At 50.3% G+C, this 22,330-nt stretch overlaps 10 protein-coding genes across 10 annotated transcripts; 5 read left to right on the top strand and 5 right to left on the bottom strand.

The window, feature by feature from the left end:
- Nucleotides 1-80: 80 nt before the first annotated feature.
- TrAtP1_007026 (uncharacterized protein) lies at nt 81-1,102 on the bottom strand (the record flags this gene model as incomplete). The annotated part of the gene is made up of 3 exons (XM_066113359.1): nt 81-553; nt 630-693; nt 773-1,102. The coding sequence occupies 3 exons, from the start codon at nt 1,100-1,102 to the stop codon at nt 81-83; spliced, it is 867 nt and encodes a 288-aa protein (XP_065969445.1).
- A 937-nt stretch (nt 1,103-2,039) lies between these two features.
- TrAtP1_007025 (uncharacterized protein) lies at nt 2,040-3,420 on the bottom strand (the record flags this gene model as incomplete). Its single annotated transcript, XM_014082184.2, has 2 exons — nt 2,040-2,816; nt 2,893-3,420. 2 exons carry the CDS (start codon nt 3,418-3,420, stop codon nt 2,040-2,042), a joined length of 1,305 nt encoding a protein of 434 aa, XP_013937659.1.
- A 1,266-nt stretch (nt 3,421-4,686) lies between these two features.
- On the bottom strand, nt 4,687-6,606 carry TrAtP1_007024 (uncharacterized protein; the record flags this gene model as incomplete). Its single annotated transcript, XM_014082185.2, has 5 exons — nt 4,687-5,452; nt 5,513-5,656; nt 5,727-6,074; nt 6,135-6,232; nt 6,409-6,606. 5 exons carry the CDS (start codon nt 6,604-6,606, stop codon nt 4,687-4,689), a joined length of 1,554 nt encoding a protein of 517 aa, XP_013937660.2.
- A 789-nt stretch (nt 6,607-7,395) lies between these two features.
- TrAtP1_007023 (uncharacterized protein) lies at nt 7,396-8,923 on the bottom strand (the record flags this gene model as incomplete). The annotated part of the gene is made up of 2 exons (XM_014082186.2): nt 7,396-8,757; nt 8,825-8,923. 2 exons carry the CDS (start codon nt 8,921-8,923, stop codon nt 7,396-7,398), a joined length of 1,461 nt encoding a protein of 486 aa, XP_013937661.1.
- A 1,834-nt stretch (nt 8,924-10,757) lies between these two features.
- On the bottom strand, nt 10,758-11,053 carry TrAtP1_007022 (uncharacterized protein; the record flags this gene model as incomplete). The annotated part of the gene is made up of 2 exons (XM_066113358.1): nt 10,758-10,923; nt 10,953-11,053. The coding sequence occupies 2 exons, from the start codon at nt 11,051-11,053 to the stop codon at nt 10,758-10,760; spliced, it is 267 nt and encodes an 88-aa protein (XP_065969444.1).
- Nucleotides 11,054-11,992: 939 nt separating this feature from the next.
- Nucleotides 11,993-13,143, top strand: TrAtP1_007021 (uncharacterized protein; the record flags this gene model as incomplete). The annotated part of the gene is made up of 3 exons (XM_066113357.1): nt 11,993-12,297; nt 12,351-12,571; nt 12,803-13,143. 3 exons carry the CDS (start codon nt 11,993-11,995, stop codon nt 13,141-13,143), a joined length of 867 nt encoding a protein of 288 aa, XP_065969443.1.
- Nucleotides 13,144-13,207: 64 nt separating this feature from the next.
- TrAtP1_007020 (uncharacterized protein) lies at nt 13,208-13,573 on the top strand (the record flags this gene model as incomplete). The annotated part of the gene is made up of 1 exon (XM_014082188.2): nt 13,208-13,573. The coding sequence occupies one exon, from the start codon at nt 13,208-13,210 to the stop codon at nt 13,571-13,573; it is 366 nt and encodes a 121-aa protein (XP_013937663.2).
- Nucleotides 13,574-13,988: 415 nt separating this feature from the next.
- TrAtP1_007019 (uncharacterized protein) lies at nt 13,989-15,267 on the top strand. Its single transcript, XM_014082189.2, has 4 exons — nt 13,989-14,101; nt 14,153-14,824; nt 14,888-15,010; nt 15,066-15,267. Exons 1-4 carry the CDS (start codon nt 14,017-14,019, stop codon nt 15,182-15,184), a joined length of 999 nt encoding a protein of 332 aa, XP_013937664.1. The 5' UTR covers nt 13,989-14,016; the 3' UTR covers nt 15,185-15,267.
- A 2,950-nt stretch (nt 15,268-18,217) lies between these two features.
- TrAtP1_007018 (uncharacterized protein) lies at nt 18,218-19,878 on the top strand (the record flags this gene model as incomplete). Its single annotated transcript, XM_014082190.1, has 3 exons — nt 18,218-19,122; nt 19,186-19,538; nt 19,607-19,878. The coding sequence occupies 3 exons, from the start codon at nt 18,218-18,220 to the stop codon at nt 19,876-19,878; spliced, it is 1,530 nt and encodes a 509-aa protein (XP_013937665.1).
- A 1,457-nt stretch (nt 19,879-21,335) lies between these two features.
- Nucleotides 21,336-22,122, top strand: TrAtP1_007017 (uncharacterized protein; the record flags this gene model as incomplete). The annotated part of the gene is made up of 3 exons (XM_014082191.2): nt 21,336-21,491; nt 21,558-21,836; nt 21,907-22,122. 3 exons carry the CDS (start codon nt 21,336-21,338, stop codon nt 22,120-22,122), a joined length of 651 nt encoding a protein of 216 aa, XP_013937666.2.
- Between the last annotated feature and the right edge of the window lie 208 nt (nt 22,123-22,330).

Raw genomic sequence — 22,330 nt, 5'->3', positions numbered from 1 at the left:
TCATTATTCTTTAGACACCATCTTATATCTAGACTTTTAGCAGAGCCACATAAATAGAAGCATCTTGCATCAAACTCAATCTACATCCTCGCTCTACTCTCAGCATCCTTCCTCCTCTGCCTCGGCCCCTCCGCCACCGCCCTCACCAAAAACGCAACCGCATCATTCACCATGTCCGCCGCAAATCTGTGTCCCACGCCCTCATACACTCTATCGTCAACCTCAACGCCTCCATCAGCATACCATCCGCCTGCCGCATCCTTCAACAGCCTGATGAAAGCCTCCCCCTTGGAGTACGGCACCAGTTCATCAGCCCCGCCCGAGCACAGAAGCAGCTTCTTGCCCCGGACGCGGCTGTCAAAGATGCTGCGAAGACGATCCTGTTCAGCCGACGAGAGCGGCAGAGCAGGAATGGCGTCGGTCCCGAATAGGATGCCCTTGGGATCGAACTTGCGAGCCGTGGCGACGGAGTCAGCAGGGAAGTATTTGCTCCCCAGGAAGCCAGCCTCGCCACAGTCCAGCTTGGACAGCTCGGCTCGACTGGCCATCATGTCTGTATTTTCCAGTATCAAATCAGCAACATGGCTCCCTCATCTTCCTCATACCGACAAGGCAAAAAAAAAACTCACTTGTGAGATCCGGACACCCTACAATCGCCACTCCAGCATCGATCCTCTCCTCTCCAAACCACGCCTGCCACACCGCATGCCCCCCCCAGACTCCATCCCAGACACACATGGGCATCGACTTGCCTCCCGAGATAGCTTCCCACCTGGTCCATCAACCCGCCCATGGTCCGCATCCCGCCCTTGACCAGACCAAACATGTCGATGGCGTGGTTCTCATTGCCCTCGCCCTCGTCCCACGCCAGGTTGGCCTTTGCGCTCACCATTCTCGTGCCGTGGTTGGGCATGTCAAAGGCCAGGGCCACAAGCCCTCGCTCTTGTCCTTTCTGATTCCAGGAGTGGATTGCCCGCCTGGCAATATCATTCATGACAGCCCTGGTGCGTGTCCGCGGGTGAAGGAGCCACAGGCATGTTGTCGGCGCTGCTGATGCGGGAAGCTCTTGTAGGCCGTAGACGTCGACCAGGAGGCCGGCCATGGGCATCGTGGTCACAGAGACATCTGGAGGGGGTGAGAGGCCCTTTGTGGTGTATTTATTGTCTTTTTCCTCGGTAGTCATTTTATTGTTCTATTATGCCGTAGCAGATGTGAAGATGGAATGTTGATGGCTGTGTTGCCGGAGCCAGTGTGTCTAATAGTAAACTCCCGTAACATTGACTGTGCATACAGTGAGCGATCTACAACAGTGTTGACCTATAAAGCGGCTAAAAGCATCCGCTCTAGCCCGTTTTTAGTCAGCGATTCGACATACTCGCAAAATAATGAGAAAGAGTTGTCCATCAGCCCAGCCGTATTATCTAGCAGTTTAGTTACAGCATGGGCTTTTGTTACTATTGCTGCTACTGCTGTCATCGCTACTACAGGAATACTTGGAGCATATGGTGCAATGGATGGCTCATGGAGCCTACAGTTAGCTGGCTGTGACATACAGGCGAGCATATTTATTGGATCTCGCCTATCTACTGGACGGTGTATATAACCACACGAAAGGCAGAATTTGTACTCTCTAATGGAGCTTCTTGTATTTAGGCGGAAGCTAATAGTATAAAGCATTTAGAATGCATCATACGCGACAACCCGCGACTCCGTAAGCGTAGGCGGGTTATGATAACTAAAGGACTGGGTTCGTCTCGGATGTTCGAGCACGAACGAACTAGTTCATAGGTCTATTTACATACAGATAGTAAAACTCGAATAAGCAAACACCCTGATGTCGTTCTTTCCAAAAGCTTTCAAATATTATCCATTACGAAACCCCATCTAAGCATACTAAAAAACAATGGAATTAGTAACTCAATCGACTCAAATAGTTAATGCGTCTTATTGAAGTATTTTGGTAAAGGTGGTTTCTGGCTTTCCCCCCTTTGCTATTCCACCTCCTATCTTAGTCCCACCCAATTGTTATCCTGCGTTATTCAATCCACCTTCCAGTGATCTTGATCGTCTGTGCTCAAGGTGAGCTCAATTCCATACAGCACCATGGTTAATCCTACATTGACCCACCGCCAAGAGCTGCCACCCACGTCGCCGCCCCTGAGTGTCCAGCCGTCTGGCCCCTCGCTCGTTGAAAAGTGTTGCAGCAGCAGGCTGGTGTAAACTGATATCAATATTGTTGGTGAAAAGTAGCTCAGGATGCTCAGAAACATGGACGCTGTTTCTGATTCGTCAAAGTCAGGCTCATGCATCATGGCTCGGGCGCCTAGATCCCGTACTGATGGGATGATGCGGGTGGCGCAGTAGAAGACGAACAGGCGATATGCGAGAGATATGATGACGGATGGCGTGATTGTCTGGAAAGCGGCGTATAAGAGGGCGAGCGAAGAATGCAAAGCGCCAGGTAGGGTGCTGAGTATGTGAAGTAGGGTTGAGTACGAGGCCATGATGATGGGCGGAAGTGGGGGGATTTCCGGTTGCGATGAAGCTTGGTCCTCGGTAGAATAGGTGCCATCGGACGGGAGATAGTCGGTAAAGATCTGATAGACACAGAGCACGACATAGGCGAAGAGAAGCGACGATTCGACGGGACTGCCGCGGCCACTGCCAATGCCGTACGCGCAGAGGAACACAGCCGTAGTCATGGTGACGCCAATGAGAGTGGCATCAACGTTGCTGATTTGAGGGAACTGGGCCACGCGCCACAGGAAATAGACGGCGCTGGCAATGATGGAGCCAGAAAATGCAAGCAAGACGATCTGCGCAAAGGGGGGGGGGGCAAAAGTTAGCTATGACGACCATCTTGGCTTTGATATCATTGAGGAAACAACTCACCACCCATGTATCGCTCCTCCCTCTGTTGACGAGCCATCGAGTAATCTGGCCCGCCGCCTGGATAACGAGCAGCGTGCAGAAGCCCTCGAGCAGCTGGAATACAGGGCCCGAGTACCTCAGCACATTGTCCCACGAGCCAAGGAAGATGGTCTCGAGCAGGCCCTCTTTGCCAAACATCCACTCGGTCCAGCTGGTGCTCTTGGACTGGAAGACGCCGCCGAGCGTCCTCTCGACCCAGCTGGAGCTGCCGGCATCGGCGTCGACGCCAAACTTGCCCAGGGCCCAGATGAGCAGCGACGGGATGACGAACCACTGCGCCAGCCGCAGCAGCGTCACGATGGACCAGCGGACGCGCGACGTCTCGGGCGTGGCCAGGCGGATGGCAGAGTAGAAGATGTAGAAGATGGACAGGCTCAGGCTGTAGGCCAGCCCGCTGTCCCGGCCGCCGACATCGAAGGCGACGGGGATGGACAGGACGATGGCGAAGAGGAAGATGCTGCTGAAGAAGATGCTGAATGGCCACCACATCGGGGCGGCGGTGGGCGGCAGGGGTCGTGCCGTGCCGCGGGTATCTCTATCTTTTTCTGTTAATCTCCAAGCCCGGATGCTGATGGCAGACCGATCTCTTGTCTCGTCTCGTCTCGGAGGTCCCCCCGCGCCTGGGAGGATGACAGTCCCCGAGAGGCAGATGCACAGGTCGCCCGCAATCGCTCCGTCACCAGCGGTTACTCATCTGTGTCGCCGGGTCGATGGCCTATTTCTGCTCCGCTGCGGTCGTTGTTTGCGTCTCCCTGGTGCCAGAAGCTTCTCCGTCGTCTGCCCGTCAAGTATCCTCGGCTTGTGGTCGTGCTGGAGACGATCCAGATGCAGCTGCCGCCTGCTACCCCAATAATTTAATTTTTAGCTCGTATGACAAACCAAAGCTTGTGAAGTGTCCAGACTCGGAGGGCCGTTGTTATCGGCGCACAGAGACCGCTTATCTGCACGTGAGGGGTCGCAGCCACAGCAAGACCTGGGCTCTCTTTCTTGTTGAAGCTAAAGATGTCTTGTCTGATGAGAATCAAAACAAAGGGCGCGGCAGATGAAGAGCAGAGGAGCTTCCGGAAGACGTGGTGACGGAAAAAAAAATGCAAGCAGAATGCAGCAGAAATGAGCAAGGCTTCCATGTTATGCCATGTTATGCCATGTTATGCCATGCTGTGGTCTCGGCGGTTTCACGTCACATGCGGCGGTGCTTGGGATCAGCTCTGCGAATGACGACTGTGGCGCTGTAGCTACAAGGCACTAGCCACTATCAATGCATAAAGCAATTAGCAATGCGCACAATTACATCAATGAGTTGGGAATTGAATATTGGGCATCCAAGGTATGCGTTATTTGGACCTTTTTTTTCTTTTCTTTTCTTTTTCTTTCATTGCATCTGAGTATCCTCATTACGTACCTATGCTCGCCCAGGTACATATAAGACAAATACCGCGAGATGATTGACAGCTATTGATATCAGAATGAAGCGAGCGTAAAATACACCGGTTTATATCATCCATCAACCAAAAAATACAAATGCGAATGATTGTTAGTAAATGCCCCAAGAGATTCCTCCGCTAGATGCATATATGTCTATAGATGTTTTAGATGACAAGAAATGGTATATGAAAACGTCTCTAAATGTTCAAAGAAACGACAACATCGAACAAGAATACGCAAAAGCTCGCTCATGCACCTAAAAGTAATTAATCATTGTCACTGCCCTCTTTCATCCCCAGTGAAAGGGGCACAAACTTACTTCGAAATAGATCAGGCATGGCCCTCCACTTCATCTTCATCCCAGCCCTCGCGCTCATCCTTGGGAATCCGAATCAAGACACACATCAACGTCGCTGCAGCAGCCAGAGCAACCGAGAACCACAGAGCGTGTCTAATTCCGCCAATCGGATCAGCGCCGTGCCTGTTCGTGTAAATCTCAATAGTGCCAGCAAACCCCAGACCCGTGCCCAAGCCGTACAGCTGAATCGTACCGACGAGAGATCCAGCCACGCCCTGCAGATTGCGCTTGACACTGTTGCTGGTGATTATCTGCGCGGCCGTAAAGATAAAGTCGGGGCTGAATCCCAATATGAACAGCGCTGGAAACTCCTGCGGCCAGTAATTCTGATGGACGGGCATTGTCGCCAGCAAAATACCCGCAACCAGAGCCGAAACCGTCCCTATCGCCATCACAAGCTGTGCAGGCATATATCGCACGCAAATAGCACTTATTCCACAGGCGAGCGTTGCCATGACCGTAAAAGTCGCAAAGGATGCAGCGTTGAGCAGGTTGGAGTAGTGGCGGATGTCCACGTGCCATCGAGTTATATAGTAGAAGAGAATGCCCGTGCTCATAAATGTGAAGAAGGCGGAGAGTAGCATGGGCTTAAACGATGGCGCAGACCAGACTGAAAGCGGCAATATTGGTTCCTTTGCAAATCTTGCTTCCCATAGTAAAAATAGGGCCATGTGAAGCACAGACAGGATGAAGATGATGTAAACATAATCGACCTTCCATCCCTTGATGGCAGCCTCTCTATACCAACGTTAGCAAGTACTATTAAAAGTCCAAAGTTGAGAAAAGGTATAGACTCACGTCCAGGCGCAGTTGAACAGAATCAGGCCGCCAACGCCAAAGTACGACCCGATATAGTCAACCTTGCCATTCGGATCCATTGTAACTTCTTCAGAGGGGACAAGAATCGCAGCAGCCGTGAAGACAACGGTTCCGGCAATGGCACTGTATTATCATCCATCATTAGCCCAGCTCGTCTGACGCTCCGAGCTTGAAGATTGCTGCTCTCACGCACAAGAAGAAAAAGAGCCACCACCAAGGCAGCAGCTGGCCAAAGAAGCCTGGGAATATGGAACCACCGCCAGCACCGACAGGAGCCATCGCTCCAAACAGCCCTACCCAGATCAAGCGGCCTATGCCCGGCGGGAACGATGTCGTAAGCAGGGCAATAGCATTCGGAACGATTATGCCAGCTCCCACGCCACTAAGAGCTCGCATGACGATTATGGTCGGGACGGTTCGCATAAACCCCGAGATGAGATTGAACAAAACGTAGATGGTGCCGCCGATGATGAGAACTTTCTTGTGGCCGTGGACAGCTCCAACACGGCCACCCATTAGGACAAAAGTCGCCTCCGTCAGCCTATTGTGTGTCGAGAATCAGATAACCGTATCAAGTTCAGGTAAAGGAGGTAGTTCCTACGGATATGATGCAGCAATCCAAATACCCAGGCTTGGGTCAGACCCCAGCTTTTGGGGAATGGTATATGAGATCAAAAGGCCGGAACCGAAAGGGAGAGCCTATTAGTTTCAAGAGAGTTAGATGACAACTCTAGGTATGTTTTGGGAAAAGTTATCCAGCACCCCAATTATCCAGCACCTTGGCATCTGTAGCATCTGTAGCTCGCCATAGCTGGAGTGCTGGAATAGAATCGGGTGCTGGAAACCCTTTCCTTATGTTCAAATCTGCCACATACCACAATAAGCTGGCATAGCACAATGCTTAGTGCAATCAGGTGCTTGCGTATCCCTTGTTGTTCCTTGGACAAACCTCCCTCCGCCTCTGTAGGAACTGTTGGTTCGGCATCGATCGTGGTCGTGCTTCCATCCGAGTTTGGAGTTAACTGCTCGAGTGGTCGAGAAGTATCGACTTTCGTCTCTTCGTCAATAGCCATCTTGTAGCGAGTTCGCGTACATCCACTTCTTGCTTCGTCTTGTGATTCGCTTTAATTATGCTAGCCAGAATGACAGCTCAATGCCGTTTATATGGCATATACGCCACCGCGTCTTTAATGTTGTCATTTTCCTTATCGAAAAAAAAAAGAAAAGGAAACAAATGTCTGTTCAATGGAGAGATGTATGATTTGAAACCCAATAAACTAATCATCCTCATGATTTGGAAGCTTTGAGCCAAGATCCTGAGATGAACATACAGGGCTTAGCTGGCAATCTTTGTGGTGGGGACGCGGCCCAGGTATTATGTCGGAGGTGTTTAGCTAAGTGCTCCGACTCCCAACAATCAACAACCAATCAGACGTTTATGAAGACGACAACAACGTGACAGATTGTCGGTAATGCTCTCCGAAGCCAGGAACCGACAAGAAACTTCCATAGGGCTGATTGTGTTGTTAACTAAGCGCCTCCGAATAGTTGTTGAAAAAGACCGGTCTGTGTCTTGGCTGCTGGGTGTTTAAAATCAAAGGGAGGCGCCACTCAAAAAGTGTTCTGGGAAAGCCATGTTATGTGATTACTGAACAATATGCTCGCGGTCCCTTTGGGTGCATTTGCCACATAAGACTGCGGCTAGGCAGCCGAAGCAAAGTCATCGAAAGCTACTAACAGCTATTCGTGAGCTTTGAAGGGCAACACAGCGGTATGACAAAACAAAAATCTATATTGAAACACGCTTATCGTTAGTTGTTCCCGCAGATTTTCGGAGGTAAGCCTTGGCTGTTCCATCATACCTAGTTGTCGGCATGCATTGCTATGACAACCGACTCCAGAACGGCTCTTTCGCAATATGCTGGCCCCTTGTCAATGCAAAAGGAAATTCCTCTCAAGACATGTATTAATCGTGATCTTGATAGACGAATATTCCCTATCTTGCCTTCTGAATCTATATCCGCCGGTGGCTGAATCTCTATCCTGGGAACACTTTGGAGAGGCACATGTTGTTGCTGCTGTTGTGTTTGTTGTAATGCTACAAATGGCTGCATCAGTTCCTCTGAAGTGTCGGGCGGTTGATTATTTAGCAGCCTGCCCACCGGCTTGATTTCTTTCAGCTCGATTGTATCAAAATCAAGATATTTCATACCACAAGCTAACAGCCACTGCTCAATCTGATAGGAATTCAAAATCCGGCTTTGGTTTGAAGGAGAAGAAGCTCTGCCGTTGGAAGGATCCAAGCAGCCTCCGTCAAAGACTCCATCAATGCCCGAATACTGAGCTGTGGCGATTCCGTGATAGTACTGAGCCACCAAGTAGTCGTCAAACTCGGCCGTGGCCAATCTGGAAATCTCCGACGTCTGAGGTCTCAGGTACCAGCGCAGTACCATGAGGATTTCTTCGCGCGATCGAAACTTGAGAGTGAAGCCAAATATTCTGTCGACAGCTGCGGAAGTGGCGTATGTGTCGCTGAGGATAGAGTCATACGCGTGCTGCAGAGAAGCTCTGGTGATCATGATGCTAAAGGACTCTTCAGATGGATATGTGTGCAGCATATAGTCGGTTGTAGCGCAGTCCGCAAAATTAATGGGTGGTAGGCTCATAAAGCCATTGCCGAAGATATTCCCAATCGGTGACGAATGTGATTTGATAAATGGGTTGTATCGAGCGGTCGATGCAATATTGCCAGGTTGGAGAGTAGGTTGAGGAGGAGGTTGAGAAGTAGGCTGAAGGACAGGTGTCGGTTGGTTGAGGGAATGAAAATCAAGGAGCATGCCGTCCAGTGTTTGAGAAGGCTCCTTGCTTCCATGATACGTCTGTTGAAACTCGGCGTCATCGCTGGTAGAGCTGCTCGGAGGCCGTCCTTCAAAAGTATCGATATCGTCGTTGATCTCCTGGTTGCTCTGGGGGCTGCCCTCCAGGCTACCTCCTTGGCATAGATGCAATATGCTGTTAGTTGCAGACTGCAGCTTGGAGACGAGGGCAGGATCCTGTCTTATCAGCGGCGACTGGAGGATGCCGTTTGTGAAATCAAGAAACGTCCCGGCCATCTGCTCAAGGGCCCCCTCTATATGGACCATGTTCTTCTCATAGTTTGCATGAGCAGCTTGCCGCCGTAGACGGAATAGCCGCTGTGCCTTGCGGTTCCGCTGCCGCCGTTTCTATCCCGGCTGAAGCATCAGCAGGAGGTCTTTGCGTAATCAAAACCATCATCAGAAAAGGACAAACCTCCAAGCTCTCGTCACTGGGCTCTGGCTTTGCCTGTGAGGTTGGGCCTGGCCGACGTCCACGGCGTCGTGGCTCTCCTGAAGCCTGGGCCGATGCCATATCGCGGCTACAGACTACAGTATCATGGAATGGCTAGAGTCGAAAGCGGCGTTTGTTGCTGGAGCTCGAATTTCCGGCCGGGTCCACTTGGCTATTTCTCAGCCATGATATTAAGGTATTAATAGGCGCGCAACGCCGTAGAGTTTCCCAGAACAGCTAAAGGCCCTATTCCAAATATCATGGCATGAGTCGCTGTCGAGCCATCAGACGCTTACAGAGGGTGTTGGCGACACTTCCGCTAGGATAGGCAGTGGCCAGCGAACGTTGTCCAATCTTACAAATCGTGCTATAGACGGGACCTGGCGCTAGCCACACTAGTTCTCGTATAATCCATGAGCCGAGGCCGCCTCTTCCTACGGCCTCATATTTTGCACCTATCGCTAGTTGTTGAGCAGCGAGGGAATGAGAGCAGCTTCTCGGATAGGCAAAAGGCTTGCTGATTAGTCGAAAGCAACTCATCATCAAACCTGGCAACAACTCGGTCAGCTTTAACGCGAAGGTTCCAGAGCCAATTTTGCCTCCAGAATTAGCCGCGGTTCGGACTATGCGAAAGCGACGTTGTGTATATATAGTTATTACTAATAACTAAAACGAGACTGCCACAAGATACGGCTGGCGGAGACTAAACCACTCTGAGTTGCAAATCCCGGTAAGCGACGGTGAATCTAATGCACCTGGACGAAAACAGTCTGTGCTTTGCATATGGTGATACGAGCATCTTCGCCTAAAAGCAGAGATAAGTGCAACAGCTGAAAACATGGGCTAAGCCGGGCAAAGGCAGGTGAGTCTTTGAGTGCTTACTGTTGCAAAGGATTGGGGAGTCTGTTCTTTGTTACTTTGCTCTACTTCGTTCTACCTCTATTCTGAATTTTAACTTTTGTTCTTCTTTTCAAACAGCTATAGAGACAAACATTGTGGTTGGATTAAGAATTACTATGGATCTTAGATTAAGCATTAGCTATATGTGCCTCGAGATCCGATAGCCGAGTTTCTGGGTTTTCCCCTGGCCCAACAGCAAAGCCGACGCCCTACAAAGACATGTGGATATAGGACGGCATTTGAGAATCCATGTGTCTACCGGTTGGTCAATTAAGTGATTGATTAGTTGAGACTTGAAGTATTGGGCTATTTCTGCTACCTCTGCTACTTCTGCTACTTCTGCTACTTCTGCTACTTCTGCTACTTCTGCTACTTCTGCTACTTCTGCTACTTCTAATTAAAGATCAACGCTTCCTTTTCACTCTCTAGCTAATGCAAAGAACAAGGTGGCTGAGTGACTTGAAAACCATCCTCCCATTAATATCCCTCTTGTGCTTAAAGCTTAAGCTCAGCAAATGAGTCCACAACACTCTTCAATGCTGTAATATCTATTCCAAGATCGGTATAGGTCAAGAAACTATCTTCGCCAGTCCACTCCTTTTCTCTAACTAGTTGCCAAAACTCCATGCCGAGCGTAAACTCTTGGGCAATCGCCGACCATGTAGCGAAAAAGGTATCCCGAAGTATCTGGACATATGTAGCCTTGACATTATGTGCCTCTGCCCAAACCTTTAGCAGCCCCCTAGTGTTGACCTCTCCACAAAGGCAAATACGGTCTGACCACCACGAGTCTTTTCCGGCTGGGCCAGTGCCGCTTCCACAAAGGCGCCGAAATTAGAGCGAGTGTTTCCAATGCACGCAATGGCTGGCTCTTGCCACTAGTGACTGTATAGGCATCCGTGAGGGTTGACCAGAAATAGTGTTGCAGCGTATCGGTGGCCAGTGCCGCGTTCGCCATGTTAATGCCCATGTCAGTTTCGAAAGCTACCGCCTTATCAACCGCCACACTAACGTCCTAATCTGCGGAGAATTCCTTCTGTGCGTCCGTAAATAGCCTCCAAAAGTTGGTGACTGCGAAAATGGCATATGAACCCGCAAATGCCGCTCGAAGAGCTGCGGTGTCGGTCAAATCTGCTTCAACGACGTCAATGCCGCGTGCGGCGAGTGCCTTTGCCGCTGCGCTATCGGGAGATTGAGTGACTGCACGGACGTTGCACTCTTGAGCCTTGCTTTTGAGTAAGTGGTCGACAACAGAGCCCCCTGAGCGCCAGTTGCGCCGACAACAGTCACGATTCCCTTCGCTACCGCCATCTCGATTCGAACTAGGCGGTGCTTTGAGTGGAGGGTATATTGTATAAATGTCTGATAATTTTGAATTTCTTTAGAGTCGTTGATGCTCTAAAGGTATAGCTCTCAGGGCAACCTCGTGTTTATAGGCAGCTCCCACCACCATCGTCACATCCGTGATTAAAGATTTAAAAGGGCGTAGTTTACAGGTATAATATCTCCAACTCACACATCATTCACTTCTGGCTTTATAAATATCTCCACAAATATTTGGAATCGCCAACTATGTGAAGCCAGAGCCAACATTAGTCCGGGACAGGCGCCATATAACTCTGCGAATGAGGAGGCTTCAACAGCGCCAATGGAGATTATGATGAGATCGTGCGAGATCACGCACGGTTACAAGTTCAGAAGCTTCCAATCAAGATAGGTATGACTGCATACTGGCAGCTTTTACTGGCTCTTCAAGGGGTGGGAGAGCTGGCTCAGGTCGTCTAGCTCCTCTATATCCCTTGGGCTCACCAATCGGAATCAACACCACCCAGCACTTTTGGCACTTACAACGAAGACGACCGGTGAGTCTCCAAAAAATTTGAAAGCATAGCTACGATCAGTAATATTCTTTTGTTTGTCTGAGTGAAATAGATTATTTCTGTTATGCTTACTTACAATATATACTAGTAGGTAAAGCCTTAGAGTTCCTTGTCAAGGAAGATAGAAAACACCTATTGTTTCATTTATAAACATATATTTATTAAATAGCTTAAATGGTTAATTATTATCATCACAGGCTGCGGCAGCGGCTAGCCGCTTAAATTAGCACTTGCATGTGTTCGACCCAATAATTAAGGTTACTCCTTCAAGTACGTATTCACATGTGTTTGGCGTTCTTGCTGGCAAATGTTTTATTACTCAACACCAACTCTCGCATCTTGCACCAAAAAATCTGGAGACTTCACAATCATGAAAGACCGAATCTTTTATTTCGCAGACTTCAACCTTGAAGCACTTCTTTCCCTATCAGAGCAACTCCGCGGCCGAAAATGCACTTGCAATGTGACCAAGATGCCCAAGTGCAGCAGCCTAAATTGGGTCATTTTCGTGACTTTCGACGACGGCGTCGAGTGGGTGTTTCGATGTCCAATGGCCGGCCGCAACAACGTTTACTCGGATGAGACCTCCTCCAAGATAGTGAACAGCGAGGCTTCCACGCTGATGTACCTAAAAGCTCATACTTCCATTCCGGTACCTGAGGTCTACTCGTACAGGCAAGTACCGCAGGTTTCCTCGCTGGAAGAACCAGCTGCTGACATTGTCTCAGTGGAACCACCGACAACAGCATTGGCGTGCCATATATCCTTCAGAGCAAAGCTACAGGCCGTTCATTGGGATCCTACGACTGGTCTCAATGCCCAAATCGATTCACCGGCAGTCGAAATCCTCTCACTTTTTTGCCCATCTCTGACAAAGGCCGAGAAAAGGTCATGGAGCAGTTTGGCTCCATCATGGCAGAATTATCTGACCATCGCTTTCCTGAGATTGGTTCGTTATTGAAAGATGGAAACGAAGACTACATTATTAGTGAATGCCTCTCGCCATCTCTTACTTAGCAAGAGAGAGACTCGCTTGGCCTAGACCGAGGACCGTTTCACCAAGAAGACGATTATTTGGCGTCACTCATATCAGCATTCGCGTCTCATGCTCGAGAGCTTCCGTTTGCACCACACGTTTTTAATGCTCCAGTCCCTGATGACCTACATTACAAGACTACAGATAGTTACAGGATGGCATCACGGCGGTGGAATGATTTTGTGGCGATTGGCCAAAAAATCGATCATAGTAAAAATAGACTTCTCTACTGCATTGCGGGCCAGTTCCTGGTCGAGATGATCCCCCAACTCTCCTCAGGCTATGACAACAGCTTCACCCTTTCTCACCCAGACCTGCATGTTGGCAATATATACGTCGATGACGATCTCAACATCACATGTATCATTGACTGGAGTTCGGCGTCGACAGGCCCCATCGCTGAGTTGCTCGCGACTCCAGGACTAGGGGGGCTCAGCCAGACCGCCTTCAGGGTCCCTCACTGCTGCTTTTCGAACGGGCTTTAGCCAACGATCTACGAAGATAGGCTCTGAGGGTTCCCTTTTGAAGCTCTGGCAAGTATCGGATTATATGTGGTCCTTCTCTCGACTAGTTCGGCTACTTTCAAGAAATGACTATGAACATTTCCGACGATTGTTCGAGCTCATACATCAACCAAGCGCTGAGGAGAAAGATATTCTTCATTTATTGCATGAACGAGCCAAGAGTGATGAGAACAGGAAGCTGTTTGCCGAGCTACAAGAAGACGACATGACCACATCAGAAGTACAGGAACAGGAGCGAATGGCAATATCTTCCACCAGACGTGCAAATTCCGACGCCGTTGCGATAGCAAGAAAGCTGACGCTGATGTCGGAGATGAATCCGGGTTTCTTTGCCAACCACGTTTTATGGCAATGGGTTGAAGAAGCCCTCAAGCACGATGGTCCTCCATAGGTTTTCCGAGCGTTGAACGGAGTTGAATTCAATATACCTCGGTGGCAACTTTCGCAAATGTAACTGATTAGTAAACGCATTTCTACTCTTAGCTGCTAATGAGGGCTGCCGATCTTCCCATGATGTAGGAAACGAGTAAACGTGATGCCCACACGACGCACCGAGTCTTACAAACTTGTGGCCATGTGGGGATAGCTAGCGCGGGCAATCGATCGTGCATTAACTCCGTCAGCTGCAAGCCACTATTCCGATCTGGCTTTGCCTAAAAAGGCCATGCAAGATTGGCTTTCAAGGCGGAGATAGTAACAATCTCCCGGTGATATTGGAGGCCGGGGAGAGGTTGTGCTGTGTCGAAATAGATATAAATAGAGCCTATTAGAGCATTTTAGATGCAAAGACTCGTTGTATACACATGGTTGGATCCGTAAATGGTATAGAGCACCATGGCTTTGGTCAACAACTTTGGCGCAGAGACAACTGCCGAAGAGGTCGCCTCTTCTTTTCGCGACCAGATTACTGGAAAGACGAGTTAGTCATCTTCTATTACAACACGATCTGTGCTAATAAACAAGTTTTAAGTTCTCATTACTGGAGTGAGTCCCAATGGCCTGGGAGCCGCGACTGCTCAGGCTCTCGCCAAGTACACCCCGGCAAGCTTGATATTCACGGCTCGGACACCCTCCAAAGCTTCTTCCGTGGCTGATGCTATTCGTGACGAGCACGCAGCAATGAAGTCGCAGATTCATGTCGTCCAAGCAGACTTGTCCAACTCGGAAAGCATTCGCCAAGCAGTAACCAACATCCAGAAAATAACACCGAGTATTGACATTATAATCAACAATGCCGGGGTGATGGCCATCCCGGAGAGAGAGATTACAAAACAGGGCATCGAGGCTCACCTGGCTACAAACTTCTTTGGTCATTTCCTACTCACGACGCTCCTATCTCCACAGCTTAAGGCGGCAGGGCCAAAGGCACGCGTTGTCAACATTGTGAGCGGCGGATTCTACGTACAACCGTTTCGCTTCAGCGACTATAACTTTGATGGGGGAAAAGATGTTCCGCCAGAAGAGCAAGTCGATCTTGACAACGCAGAAAAGCTCGGCATGGGATGGGTCAAGGATGCCGGCACGGGATACATCCCCTTCTTGGCCTATTCTCAAAGCAGCACGGCGTTGATGCTCCTGACCAAAGGTCTGAATGAGGGCTACGCTGGAGAAAGGATCACAGCTGTAAGTGCTGCGCCGGGAGGTAAGACAAGCTTCTACTTTTGCCATGGACTGACATACGGGATGCTGACGTTTTGCTAATTAGTTGTCCTGACTGAACTACAAAGACACCTCCCAACCGAGTTTCGGAATCCAAACATGCCATATAAGACGGCAAGCCAGGGAGTTGCAAGCTTTCTCGTCGCTGCTTTGGATCCAAATCTGCAAGGTATGCTGCTTTTTTCCAGGTTGGCAAGACTAGAATACGAATAACAGTCTCATAGATCATCCGGGCGCTTATATTGACGACTGTCAGATCAAAGAGGTACCGACATATGCGCAAGAGGCGGCTATTGCTCGTAAACTCTGGACAATGGCTGAATCATGGGTCAAGGGCGCGTGAAAGCGGCGATAGTAGATAGGCAACATGGATGTCGATTGATCTACGTCACTCACTTGTTAGGAACACAGTGCTAGCCAGGCAGATTTCAGCTAGATGTCTTTGATCAAGCTGGACAATTTCCATCTTGCAGATAATACATGTAGTTGTAATTCTGATTTTGCGTTCTGAAAGGTACATGTACACATGTATCTATTATCCACATGCATTTATCGGTGCGGCCAGTCCACGAAGGGCAACCCATTTCCACTTCGGGAGTAGCTTGCCCTCAAGCGCCATCTATTCCGCCACCAATTTCCCACGACACACTCTCATTGTAGACTTGTATTTTTTCCTTCTATTGCCTGGATCCGTGATTACCTATTTGTCTATTTTCTGATCAATGGATGAGCAACGGCTATTCATGGCCTGGAAACACGCTTGTCTTGACTATTCGGTGTCTCTTTGCTCGCCAGACGCCTTTTTTACCTGGAATTGCCCGCTTTTATCTTGACACTGGCGAAAAGGACTGCAAGTGCAGTGATGGTCCCTTTTCACGACAGCCAGCTGGGCAGCACATAGCCACCAAACCGGCACTGCTACACGTATTGTCTTGGGGCTCTCTCTCTATTTGGTGCCAGATGCAGGGAGCTGTATGCCGTCGATTGAGTGGTTCTCATCTACTCTACGCCCATATCTGAAGCTGGACGACTGGAATACGGACATGTCACAAACTTGATCTACCGGCTTGTCTAGAGCAGCCACACGTCTACTCTGAGCTATTTCAGCCTATCTCAGAGCTATGTTATCGATTTCACTGGCCGTTGGCTGGATCACACGCCTTACAAGGGAGCTAGCTGTCTGGCACTTGATACAGCTTCTGGGTGCGCTCTTTTTTCTCGCAGCCGGAGGGCGAAGAGGACAGCTGGCCACTGCCAGCCCACGTGGCACTGCCACTGCCAGCCAAACAGCAACCATAGTGTTATAAGCGACGATAATGCTGCTGGTAGTCGGGGAGGCAGGGGCGCCGTGGTGCAACGGTCAGGTCAAACTGCCTCCTCTGGGGATCGATTAGGAAAGGATAAACGACAACACGGTTCGACTCTCGACGGCAACATTCGGCAGGGACGTAGGTGCTGGCTAAACCCGAAAGGGGCCGGCACCGAACCCTTTTGCCAGTTGTGCGAAATATTTTTTGTTCTTCTTGTTTTGCTTCTTCGTGTCTCCTTGGTCGTGGTGGTTTTTTTTCTTCAAGTTGTGCGGATCAAGAGGAAAAAAGCGAAAAAGATGGATGATGCTGCGATTTGAAGCTTCATTTGGCGATATCACGAAGGTGAGAGTGGCGTTGAACGTAGAGTGGCTGTTGGCAGTGCTCTCAGCGCGCTGTCACTGCCGTTGTAGAATTCCCCAGGCTGCATACCCACTTTGCACTGCGGGTCCAATTTTCGGCATGAACAATATTTCCCTCCTCGAGAGAGATCTTGTATCATTCCGGGATCCAAAGCAAAAAAGCAATCCAGGCTTTATCAGCCCAGTCGATATAATAGCACGTGAAAATGGTGGTGCCTAGAGGGTACGTACTGAAATAAGCTTAAAAACCACTAGAATTGCCCAATCTGGCCATCTCCAGCCCCGGCCTCGCAGATTGCGCGATGCGCTTGAGCGATGGCGTGTGCAGCTGCTTCTCAATCTATCTCTGACTTGGGCCGTGCTAACCCCTTTGCCTCCTCGTCTAGACCTCTATTGAACAACCATCTCGCGTCTATTGGAGGCTAGAAGAAGAAGAGCCCCAATCGCTATCTGCGCGGTGCATTTTCGGTCATAAAACTCCAGCCTAGGCACAGGCAAACAAGGTATCGGTGAAGCCATGGAAGAGAAACCATGCGACCAAGTAACTCGCCATGACCGACTCGAACGACCCCAAGCGAGCCAATGGCACCATTGCTTTACCAATCCATACACGCTCTCTTACGGCACCGTGGCGACAAAAGTAAAAGGCCTCCATCCCAGGCACTAGCCCAGAGTTGAGATCAAGATCTGTTGGCCGCTGCAGCAGACAAAAAGGCACAGACACTGGAGAGTTCACCTAGAACAAGCCACCGAGGAGCCGACCCGCCGCCTCGCCCAATCAAGCTCCGCCCTTATCGTCCACCTCGCCCCTCCTGATTTCTTCGTCCCTTGTCAGGTTTCTCTCTGAGCACGCAACCAGAGCCGTCCTCTCAACTGGAATGCGACTCGTCCCAAGTCCGTTTGCGAAGATCCCATCTTTCCTCGCCTCGTTTCTCTTTTTCCCAGCGTCCACTTTTCCTGTTCCAATCCGCGGCAGCATCAGAAAAGCGGATCGGTCGGCAAATTATACGACTCGCTGCGGAGCATTTTTTTTCTTCGGGGTGGCCAAGCCAAGACCGCAAGGCTCGAATGCTCCGCGACGACTGCGGGCTAAAAAATGATGCGACTCCACAGGATTCGTCGTGATGCGGGTTGGAGGCTGTCCCCATTCCCAGCATGGGGGCCCGCTAGATCGAAATAACGTCATCGTTCGGTGAGGGAACAATTCGAAGCGCTGCCTGGAAGAAAGGCTGGAGGGCATGGGGGGCGATCCTTGGCTCCCTTTCTCTTACGGTTCTATTCTGCAGACCATGACCGCCACGGTTGACGTGCTCGCGAGATCCCTGCGCTGGGCTGCCGCTAAAAACACTTCTGGTTGCAAACCTTGCTTGCGAGCCCGTCTCATTGGACCAGAAGCGGGAGCAACAACGTGCTACTGCGTGGGAAGGATCGCCGGTTTTACATATTGTCGGGCCCTCGCTGCACCGACGCTCCATCCTGCTCTCTTCATCTTTCCGTCATCCTCGATCTCGTCCTCTTCCTCTTCATCATAGCATCTTGTCCGTATATCTGTGGCATAGCATAGTAGAGTCTGGCTTGATGTCTGGTTCCCGTTTCATTCGTTAAGAGCTGAATACAGATTGATCTTGCTAGTATACACTAGCACATCTGCTCTCTTCCTCTTCTTCTTCTATCCCCCCCCAATTATATTCTTCTCCTGTCGCGGCCATGTCTGAGAAATTCAAGACAGAGCCGGAAGATCTCGAGGCTACAGTGTCTCACTCCAGCGGCTTCTCGCGCTTTGCCTCTCTCTTCGGCGGTACCAACGTCTGGGTCGGGCCTCGCATCGCGCCGCTGCCCGCATATCTCAAGAACGACGTGTCTGAGGGCGAAGAGTCGAGCGAAGCAATCCTCAACCGACAGCTCGCGTCAGAAGATGGCACCTCGATCCAATACAGGACCTGCTCGTGGCAGAAGACGGCCGCGCTGCTCTTCAGCGAGTACATTTGCCTGGCCATTATGAGTTTCCCCTGGTCGTACAGCGTGCTGGGCCTTGTCCCCGGCCTCATCTTGACCGTCTTCGTTGCCGCCGTTGTGCTCTATACAAGTCTCATCCTGTGGGAGTTTTGTCTGCGCCATCCAGAGGTGCGCGACGTGTGCGACATTGGCCAGATGCTCTTCTGGGGCAAGGAATGGGCGTGGTGGGGAACCGCCATCATGTTCGTCCTCAACAACACGTTTATCCAGGCCCTGCATGTCCTGGTGGGCGCAAAGTACCTCAACACCATGACGGCGAGCGATCACGTCGGTGGGTGCCGCACCGTCGTCTTCAGCGTCGTCGTCACCGTCATCTGCTTGATCGCCTCGCTGCCTCGCACGTTTAGCATGATGTCCAAGCTCGGCACGGCGTCTGCCTTCTTCACCTTCATCTCTGTGCTGCTGGCAACCATCTTTCAGGCCATCCAGAAAGAGCCTGCGGGCTTCAGTGCGGCCCTGGGCTCGCCAATTGTCACCGCTCTTCCCGTCAAGGGAACCTCATTCGTCAACGCCATGGGCGCCTTTCTGAACATCAGCTATACTTTTATCGGCCAGATTACGCTCCCCAGTTTCATTGCAGAGATGCGAGATCCTAGGTAAGTAGCTCTTTCAACCCATTTCCTTCTTTTCAGAGAGAATGCTAATCAAGTCACTCGCAGGGAATTTCCCAAGTCGCTCTGGGCCTGCACCATTGCCGAAATCATCGTCTTCTCCGTTGTTGGCGGAGTCATCTACGCCTACACTGGCAACCAATATGTGACTGCTCCCGCTTTTGGATCCCTGGATGATGTTTACAAGAAGGCGGCCTTCTCCTTCATGATTCCGACGCTGATTTTCCTGGGATGCCTGTATGCTTCGGTGACGGCTCGCTTCGTCTTCTTCCGCGTCTTTCGCAACTCGGTGCACATGAACAGCCACACTGTTGTGGGGTGGGCCAGCTGGTTCGGCATCCTGCTCGTTACCTGGATCTTTGCCTTCATTATTTCTCAAGTCATTCCCTTCTTTAACTCTCGTAAGTTGTTTATAGCTCAGCGTGACTGCTATTCATCGACGCCATACTAACAATAGTGCTCCTCATAGTCTTGGCTGTCATGTCATCCCTCTTCGATAGCTGGTTCGGCTTCATTTTCTGGGGCGTTGCCTACCTGCGTATGCGAAGCGTGGACGAAAAGGCTGGTCGAAAGCGAAACCGCATCACCGCGGCGTTTTCAACGGGTGTCAACATCTTCATCATCATCATGGGGGTGTTCTTCCTCTCTGCGGGCACGTACGCTAGCGTTCAGAGCATCATTGATGCGTATGACTCTGGGTCGGTAGGCGGCGTGTTTTCTTGCGCGAGCAACGGGCTATAAAATCATGAACGATACGAAGTTTGATACCACGAGAAGAGAAGACGGGAGAGGTATATAAGCCAAAGTTTGGCCTAACGAGACGGCATTGTGAAGCGTATAAACATGTTGTTCGTATACATATTGCATTTTTCTTTTCTTTTAGGGGAGTGGGCGGATGGACAGCGGCCCAAGGGGCTGGGTGCATATAGTTGAGCCGCGTACCGGGTTACAAAGGCCCGAGAGTCGAAATATTCACTACGTCTCTCGCGAAAGCGTTTTCGGAGAGAACGATGCAAAAGCCTGCAGAAATGCATGGCGGTCTTTTTCCCGTCTTACACGATGTCTTTCGTGTAAGAACTAACAACCCAAGTCGTAGGCAATGTTGGCGTAAGTATTAGTAGGTATCGTGGCGTAAATAATAGTAGAGATGACTCCATCGTAGTTGTAACTATAGCTATAAGTATATGACGAATGTATGATGATGAGGGCATAAACTGTGATAAAAAGAGACCGGAACATGAATAAGTAGATCCATATTTGACCACAGCGAGCCTCTGGTAGGAGATATATATATATAGGTATATATATATTTTCCCCCTCTTTTATTAGAAGGTATCAAGACAACATACCCGCTGCATGCAACTTCAGCAACCAGTTAGAAATATACTCAGCTGAGATCCAAATCCATCTCAAAAGCAATAATCGTTCAGCTCCCGGGTAATGGCGTTGCGTTACGCGAGATGCTATTTTCAGAGTAGTGCCTCCGCCAAAGTGGGCTGAAGCTCGGCTCCATGTTGCAGTAAAGATCGTCAACTGGACAGGTATCTAGTAGCTGCGCAGCTTTACACAAGGCCTCCCCATTCCCCTTGTTCGTCCATCTGCTCCAACTTACTCTCTCATTTATACAACCTCCATCTCTATATTCTATTTTTATGCTCATTGTGTTACTCGTGTCATTATTTTCACCAACTCCCCAAATCAGACCACGCTCCAGCTCTCGGCTCCGAGGCGTCTCCATCCGCACCACCTGCTCGATCCAGCTCTCTGATTGGCGCCTCAGCCCCCCCGACACTTCCTCTCTCGGCTAGTAGACAAAGCTTTTCCTTTCCTTTACAGCGCTCTCCCCGCATTTATAGGTGGTTCAGTGGGTGGCGGTACCTGTAATTTTTCTTCACTTGGGGCAGTTTTCCGCCACAATCTTTGCTTGCGTGGACTTTTATTGTACCTCGCAGACACCCACCGCCTTTATATTACGAAACAGCCCACTTGGCAGATCAAACACGCCAGAGCTGCGACCAACTATTTCTAACGCTCGCATCTCAACTCTCGCAACTCGAGTCTTGGCAGTGGTGACACAATCGCCATAGTTGAAGCTTGCTTGTTGCCGTGCCACCATCACCTTACTATTATCGCCATTGCCAGCTATCGATTGCTGTTCTTCCTACTCTGCTCTGCTGTGATACTAGCTATTCTCCCCAATGGCACGATCCGCGGCCACAACGGCCACCAAGGAGGCCACTCCTCCGGCCAATTCCTCGCCTGCGCCCCAGCAGGACAGCAATGACTTTCTCTGGACCTATACTGAAGAACCGCACCGGACGAGGCGTCTCGCCATCATCAAAGCCCATCCAGAGGTAACGCCTCTTCTCCATCTCGACTTGAATGCTCTGTTTAGATAAAGCTAACGGGATTCATTCCAGGTCCTCAAGCTATGCGGCCCCGAACCCATGACGAAATATGTTGTTGCCGGCGTTGTTGGTCTTCAAGTTGTCCTCGCCTATCTCCTACAGTCAACGCCCTTCTGGTCCTTGAAGTTCTGGGCCATCGCCTACGTCTTTGGCGCCACCGCGAACCAGAACCTGTTTCTGGCCATCCACGAGATCTCTCACAATCTTGCCTTCAAGAGCCCTCTGGCCAATCGCTTGATCGCTATTGTTGCCAACCTGCCCATTGGCATTCCTTACAGTGCTTCTTTCAGGGTATGTGAAAGCTCCATTTCCGCAGGATATTGGGAAACTGTGCACTGACTCAGTCTGGCCTCCTTTATAGCCGTACCACCTCACTCACCACAAGTCCCTCGGCGTGGATGGCCTCGACACTGACCTGCCCACCGCTCTCGAGGCCTTTGTGCTCAACTCCATCCTCGGCAAGGCATTTTTTTTGCACCTTTCAAATCTTCTTTTACGCCATCCGCCCCATGACGGTGTACCGCGTGGACTTGACCAAGATTCACGCCCTCAACATCCTTGTTCAAGCCGCGTTTGATGTCGTCCTGGTCCGCTTCACTTCTTACAACGCCCTCCTCTACCTGCTGCTCTCTTCCTTCCTGGCTGGCAGCCTGCACCCCTTGGCTGGCCACTTCATCGCCGAGCACTATGTATACGAGACCATTACCCCCACCCAACGCAACCCCGACAACAAGGTCCCCCTTCCCGAGACCTTTTCATACTATGGTCCTCTCAACATTCTTGCC

Source organism: Trichoderma atroviride, chromosome 3 (genome assembly GCF_020647795.1).
Source record: "Trichoderma atroviride chromosome 3, complete sequence".
Lineage (NCBI taxonomy): Eukaryota > Fungi > Ascomycota > Sordariomycetes > Hypocreales > Hypocreaceae > Trichoderma > Trichoderma atroviride.
Note: the sequence above shows the minus strand (reverse complement) of the source record. Positions and strands in the feature narration are given on the sequence as shown.

Excerpts from the sequence above, each read along its gene's own strand:
- TrAtP1_007019 (XM_014082189.2), top strand. The coding sequence starts at position 14,017 with ATGGCTTTGGTCAACAACTTTGGCGCAGAGACAACTGCCGAAGAGGTC. Across the intron at positions 14,825-14,887 it reads TGTAAGTGCTGCGCCGGGAG|TTGTCCTGACTGAACTACAA; the intron begins GTAAGACAAGCT and ends TTTGCTAATTAG. Across the intron at positions 15,011-15,065 it reads TTTGGATCCAAATCTGCAAG|ATCATCCGGGCGCTTATATT; the intron begins GTATGCTGCTTT and ends ACAGTCTCATAG.